The sequence below is a fragment of the Pundamilia nyererei genome, unplaced genomic scaffold (genome assembly GCF_000239375.1).
Source record: "Pundamilia nyererei isolate P.nyererei 1_Seehausen unplaced genomic scaffold, PunNye1.0 scaffold00149, whole genome shotgun sequence".
NCBI lineage: Eukaryota > Metazoa > Chordata > Actinopteri > Cichliformes > Cichlidae > Pundamilia > Pundamilia nyererei.
This window is the reverse complement of record NW_005187550.1, coordinates 1,127,300-1,134,629: the sequence shown is the minus strand read 5'-3', so window position 1 is coordinate 1,134,629 and position 7,330 is coordinate 1,127,300. Positions and strand designations below refer to the sequence as shown.

Here is a 7,330-nt window from a genome sequence, read left to right as displayed (position 1 = left end):
CACATTGACTGCAACTTAAAGACAAACATCAACAAAGTACATTTATTTATACATTCAATTTTTTAGGAGCTATTTCAGTACACAATAAGTTTTACTATAGCCCACTTTAGCATGAATGATTCGCGCAGCGCCACGAGGCTTTACCTCTGACAGGAGGTTATTTTAATAGGAAAGGTTCGTTGGAATCACGTGACCTTGCCAACCAACACAGGCTGTCCGGGCGAGAGTTAGGGGTGCTGTGAAGCGTGGCCAGCTCGCTCTTCGTGTCGTGGTGTCCAGCACGAGAGAAAAGTTGGAGAAAAAGTTTTGTAAGAGGCAATACTACGCTTTAACTAGATTTAGGCAACACCGTGCTTAATTACTTTTATGCCGTTTATCGTTTCCTCTCTTTTTGCTTTACTTTTTTAAATCAGTCAGATTTAATTTTAAAAAAGGATATATATACATATGCTTTCGCACTGGTCACTCTTTTTAGTCTTCGTATATCAATGTTAATGTACGAAGCCTCTGTGCTACATCTGGTGGAGGAGAGCAGCCCGAAACCGGGGATAGTACAATGAAGCCGTGCGTCCATCTCCGAGACAAAGCAGCAGGATGCTACGAAAGGACGGTATTTCTCACTAATCAGGGACATTTCACTTGAACTCACCAAGAGGCCAAACAAAGGTTTGTAAGACACACCATCTGAACATCCCCGCTTCTCATTTTAGTGGCTGCAAATCGCGAAATGGTTAAACAGCGCATATGCAGAGCCGTCGAATCGCACGGGCTTGTAAACATCCTCTTCCTTTTGCTAAAAAGGATGTTGAATTGAGTTTGCTAACCTATTGTTTCAACCTCAAATGCGCGGTTTGTTTTCTGTGATAACAGCAGAAATATGCTGCAATATGCTGCATTTCCGTTTAACCCACTTTCCATTACACATATCAATTTCTTATTTAAATAAATCGAATATATGAAGGAATAATGCTTTGATTCCTGCTCATTATATACTGTATTAATACTGTGCAGAAGTATGCAGTAGTCTGTATTTATTCTGGATCAGTAGATGGTACAAATTACACTGAATTAAAATCCCCCTCCCCCATGAACGACTGCCAGTGCCATAGTGTTGAGCACACCACACATCGAGGGGTGCAAGTGTGAAACAGTGAAATTAAAGTCAGTCAGTTACATAGAAATAATAACACCTGTGCAAACTATAATGGCTCTCAGTATTTGCCTATAGCACCTTATTGTTTACACTTGCACTCCTGCAGGAACAGCAAATCTTTCAGTGAGACTTTTTGGCTTTTAACATCTCCATGAGATGCTGCTCGGAGGCTTTGAAGGCAGCCATTAATGTAATTTGTAGTGAGATGATAAACAGAGTGATGTGTGTTTCTGCCTGAGCAGATAGTCAGATTTGCCAAACGCTCCAGTGACTCTTGAATATGTAAAAGTGCTCATCTCAAGCGCTTCAGCCTGACAGTTTGACGGCTTTGCCGTATTAAACTAAGATAATTGGGGGATATTTACTCACGGAGCACACAATCATTTCACAAACTACTTGAAAATTGTATTTTTTCCTTTAATTATATGCTTTGTAGAAATTATTCACTCTCCTGACAGGACCAAATGGCATGTGCGTGTGTGTCTACATTTCTTTCTCAGCAACACGGAAACGGCATTATTCAGAGTTAAGAAATTTGTTGTGCTGAATGATTTCAATTAAAATTCATTGTCAATATGGTTAACTTGTTTTCAGAGGAGCACTATGACACCAGTGTGGTATGTCTTCCTAACTGGTTTTCCTTGTTATCCATGCCAGCACAGCTCAATATTCCCAAAGCATGGAAGGATTACTACCTTAGCTAATGACACTGAATAGAATTGGAAAATATCATGCTCCGACTTACCCAGCTGTCTATGCTGATAAATTTTAAAAAAAATATTGAGAGTTAGAATTGAAGATTACTGAACTGAAAACCTGCTGAGGCTTGTGTCTTAAAGGTTACTCCGCGGCATGGGAAAGCTTTTGGTTTCTACGAATGACATGCTGGTGATAAGATGATGATAAGATGACCCAATTCATCAACAGAGACAGTTATAATATGTGTAAAGCTCTACTCAGTTTCCCACGATGTCTTGTATTTGGCTTAATGCTGAATTAAGTGTTAAAGGACTACTTTGCAGTCAGACTGTTTTAGCCCCTGTACCTCCTGTTTTTGTCCCCCCCCCCCCTTTTTTTTTTTAGCCTTTATTTGACACTTGCAGAGTGAGACAGATTTGAACCCAGGCCTCGGCTGTAGGTCTCTGTTGCCTGTTCCAACATTTGTCTTTTAACTTATGCCATTCTCCAATCCTGGTGAAAACCAATAGTGTCATTTTCTGTTGCTCTAAGAAATAAGACAAACAAATTTGGAAAAGCTGTTGCTGTTGCACAAGCACCTCAATATAGTTGAAATGTCAGAGCAGCACAAATGCAACCACATATTGGTTAGAGATTAAAAATAGACTGGTTATGTTTCGGTTTGTCTTTAAGCACTAAGGAAGCTCTGTGACAAATACCACAAGAACTAAGATCCTATTTTTATTTGTCTTTTTTTTTCTTTCTTTAGAATGAAGCCTCTGCATGACAAGCTATGACCCAAAGAACAGCACTGTAGAGCTCACATTGCAAAGGGAAGACTTAAGAATGAAGACCAAGTATGCAATCGTCTTTATCTGTATTGTGGCCCTGGTCATCATTGAAAAGGAAAGCAACATCCTCTCTAGGTAAGAGTATGGAGAAGAGTGTGTAATAATCTGCTAAATTTTATATTATATTTGTGCAAATCTGAGGAAAGCTAAAGGGATCTTGTACTTTTTGGGAGGTGTGTTTCCTTTCTTACCAATAAAAATACATATTAAGACCCAGCAGTCTACCTTAGCTTAGCTTGCCTTGATGTAAAGACTTCAGATGTGGCGTTGCCCTGCCCAGATGTGCTTGCCAAGATGTTTCTATGCTTCAGATGAATGCACCTTCTTGATTTAACAATCATAAGAACAATAATCTTAACCCTAAAGCAGCATAAAGCCGGGGAGGATATAATTCTCAGGTGTGAGTTGTCTCACAGGGAGAGTTTCAAGCCTTTATCATATTAAGCTTTTGTTTCCATGCTGAAGGTTTTTTTGAGAAAACTGTGTTAAGATAATTATGAAAAGATAGATAAGATAGATAAGAAACCCTATCTAAAAAAGATAAAATGGTACAGTGTCAAGATGTGTAGAGAGTAAGGAGCCAAAAGCAGGACTCAAGGTTGTCAAAATAAAAAAAATGAAACATTTTTTAGGTCAAAGGGAAGAAAACTGAATTCAAACAGGGATCACGCCAGAGTAGATGCAGGGACACTTTCAGCTGGATCTGAGGCTTGCCAAGAAAATGTATTAGCCACTTCACTGTGAAGGCACAGTGAAGTGGACAAATAGACAGAAATATAAAGATATACAGCGCTTAAGATATACACCGTAAGCGCTGGTAGGCCAGAGGAGGCAGACTTGAGGACAAGACACTGCTGAACATAATTAACTCAGATTGAATGTCGTGATGCATGCTCAATCATCCAGGTAAGTAAATTCCAAAAGGTTGAGTCTGTTCATCTGGACGTAGCGTTTTCAGTGGGAGAAACGTTTTGGCACTCATCCAAGTGACTTCTTTAGTCTCAGCGGACTGCAGGTTTCCCCAACCTTATAAACAATATGTTTGCACAATGACTGAAACCAGCACCACTGACGAACAGTGGGCTGTGAGGTTAGTTCATTGATCATTAATATGCAAACTGTCATGACCATTGATCAACAACCCCATTGATCAGTGGCCATTGATCAATGGCCATGAGTACCATTCACAGATAGTTGGGGAATGGCTGCAATCACAGCATTGTAAGATGGTGAAAGATCTATCCTTAGGCCGCCTCCTCGATTCAGAGATGGTCTTCTCTGAATCGGTCATCTATGAATCAAGTTGGGGGCTAAAGGGTAGATCTTTAGGTAGGTTTGCTTGGTTTAGCAGTTGTAAATATTTTGTGTTATTGTACTGTTGTGTGTTTTAGTCATGTTTTTGTGAAGGAAATTTATAATTTCTTTTGTTTTAATTTGTTATGTACTTTTATTTTGAAAGGACTGGGTTGTAGTTGTACCATGCTTTGGAAGGTGGCCTCATGTGTCAGTGTCACTGATAACTGATCGGGGTTCTGCCTTCCTGTAGGCTATATACAGATATATATCTTTTTACCTTATAAAAATCCTCTGTGCCTCAAAAGTGCTTTCACCCTTGCTGGTTGTTTTAGTTATAACTCAGACATAAATGCAACTATCAGCTAAATAAAATATATAAAAAAAAGAATAAAATGTAACACCTTATGGTTTGCCAATGGATATTTTATAATGAAGTCTATTTATCTTGTCAGGGTCTCTGACAGATTGATCCAGAGGCAGATTCCGCAGCAGCAGGATTTCAGCAACATAACACAAAAGGGCTCCCTGATGGCACTCAAAATGCTGCTGTCGCGACTCTCTGGTACAAAGAGGGATAACTCAAATTTCTCAGAGGAAGAAGAGGAGGAAGAACTGGATGATTCGGGGACATACAGCTACGCCGGTGGCCGTAAGCACGTATTACTCTTGGCCACCACACGGACAGGTTCCTCATTTGTGGGGGAATTTTTTAACCAGCACGGGGAGAACATGTTCTATCTGTTTGAGCCACTGTGGCATGTCGAGCGCATGCTGACCCCGGCTGCAGAGGCAAACAATGGGACAGTGTTGTCGGGAATTTACCGAGATGTACTCCAGAGGCTTTTCCTGTGTGATTTCTCACCTCTTGAGAAGTTCATCTCTCCCCCACCTCAGGACCATGTCACCCCATCTCTTTTCCGCAGAGAGTCTAGTTTATCACTCTGTGAAGAACGGGTCTGCAGTCCTGTAATCAGAGATGTTTTTGAGAGGTATTGTATAAGTTACAAATCCCTGTGCTGCTAATCAAGCCTGTAATCTTTATTTATGCAGCTGCAAAAGGAAGGCCTGATGGTCATGACACTACTTTAACACTAAGCTATTGTCTGTGTGCCTTATTAATAATATTCCCAATGTTCTTCTGCATGACAACAGAGAAAAAATATTAATTTAGTATATGCATGAAATATTAATATTCCCACTATTCAGTTTTGTAAAATGCTTTTTATCATTTAAAAACGTTATGGTCTTGTTTTAGGTATCACTGTAAGAGTCGTCGCTGTGGGCCACTGAACCTAACTCTTGCATCTGAATCCTGCCTTTCCAAACAACACCATGCCATTAAGACTGTTCGTGTGCATCAGCTGGACACACTGCAGCCTTTGGTAGAGGACCCTCGCTTGGATATCAAAGTTATCCAGCTAGTTCGAGATCCAAGAGCTATCTTGGCATCGCGCATGGTGGCGTTCTCTTCAAAATATCACACGTGGAAGGCCTGGGCGCAGAACGGCCAGGTGCCCGAAGATGATGAGGAGGTGAAGAGGCTCAAAGGAAACTGTGATCACATTAGGATGTCTGCAGAGGTTGGACTGAGCCAACCTCACTGGCTCAGGAACCGCTACATGCTGGTCCGCTATGAGGATATCGCCCTCTACCCTATGCAAAAGGCAGAGGAGATGTACAAGTTTGCAGGGATACCATTTAGTTCCCTGGCCAGGGAGTGGATACTGAGGAACACCCAGACCACACAGAAAGCCAGCGGGATTTACTCCACTCAGAAGAACTCATCAGAGCAGGCAGAGAAATGGAGATTTACAATTCCCTTTACATTGGCTCAGGTAGTTCAGAGAGTGTGTGGACCCACCATGAAGCTGTTCGGGTACAGATTTGTGAATGATGAAATGACACTGACCAACAAGTCCATTAGTTTGCTTGAGGATAGATTATTTAATTAATCAGGAGGTCAACATACAGCTGTGAAACTGCACAATACTGCATGGCATGCAGTGCATGTGAGCCAGCAGAAGCCATTACTGTTCAGATCAAAACTGTTAAACAAAGGTGCCATAAAAATACAAACAAAGGTGCCTCACATACAGTAAGATGCTCGCCAATGATGTGCCTCATTGAAATAATGAAAAACTACTTGATAAAGGGAAGTATTTATTTGCATACTGTGTTCACTGAGTAGCCTGAAGATTAAACTTTGTTTCATTCTCTTTATTTCATTTAGAAATGAAACAAGCATTGATATCAAGGCCAAATGTGACAGATTATTGTGTAGGATTTTTGTTAAATCTTCATGGTTGAATTTCATGTTACAAACTTAAAGTGAAAGTTATGTGCATATGTTATCTAAGGGAAATTTTGTCTTAGAGGATCCTAAGACCTTTTCTTAATAACACCCAGTTTGGCTGGTTTCATGTTTTTATACATCAGCATTAGTCTAGGCATTTGCTAGAGTTATGTTCGAGTAGACATGATGTGCTGTGATAGAGTTTTACAAATCTTACTCAGGAAAAGTATGTTGTGTCTCGATGACAAGCATTGATATTTTCTCAACAGTGTGCCGTGTAAGAGAATAGGTTCTTCTTTTGAAAACTCTGAGATTAGAGAAGATAAATTAAGATTTATTTATCAATTTAAAGATGATATATGAGAAGTAGTAACACTCATATATCTATATGAAATATCTACTCAACTATTTTTTTTTTGTTTTGTTTTTTTTTAAATTTCTAGCCAGCAGCCTTAACTGCATCTGTATTAAAGTATTTCTCACTTCTCTAAACGTCCAAGTAGGTTTTGTTTAATTTTGTTGCTTGCGTGAGAGCTGATCTGTTCTTATGTTGGTCATTAAATGTAAGGTTTTTTTGTTTTCTTTTAAATCACACAACAACTCAAAGTAATAAAATCACCCAAAAATATTAAGACCTGCAGAATCCACCCTGTAAAGATGTGTTGTGTTTTGATATGACCTGTGTAGGTTCACTCACTGGCCAATTCATTTGGTACACTTGTTCAGCTGCTTGTTAACACAAATATCTAATCGACCATTCACATGGCAGCAACTTGATGCATTTAGTTATGTATGCTGAAGTTCAAATTGAGCATCTGAATGGGGAAGAACGGTGATTTAAGTGACTTTCATGCTGTTGGTGCCGATATGCTGGTCTAAGTATTTCAGAAACTGATCTGGGATTTTTCCAATAACCATCTCTAGGGTTGAGGGGAAATGATCTGAAAAAGAGAAAATATCCAGTAAGCTGCAGTTCTCTGGAAGAAAATTCCTTGTTGATGCCAGAGGCCAGAGGGGAATGGCTGACAGGCAGATAGGAAAGCAGTAGTAACTCAAACA

At 39.8% G+C, this 7,330-nt stretch overlaps 1 protein-coding gene across 1 annotated transcript; it reads left to right on the top strand.

Annotated features, from left to right (window-relative positions):
* The first annotated feature begins 206 nt into the window (after positions 1-206).
* On the top strand, positions 207-6,913 carry chst3a (carbohydrate (chondroitin 6) sulfotransferase 3a). Its single transcript, XM_005744803.1, has 5 exons — positions 207-308; positions 505-666; positions 2,601-2,757; positions 4,431-4,967; positions 5,234-6,913. The coding sequence occupies exons 3-5, from the start codon at positions 2,615-2,617 to the stop codon at positions 5,928-5,930; spliced, it is 1,377 nt and encodes a 458-aa protein (XP_005744860.1). The 5' UTR covers positions 207-308; positions 505-666; positions 2,601-2,614; the 3' UTR covers positions 5,931-6,913.
* The last annotated feature ends 417 nt before the right edge of the window (positions 6,914-7,330 follow it).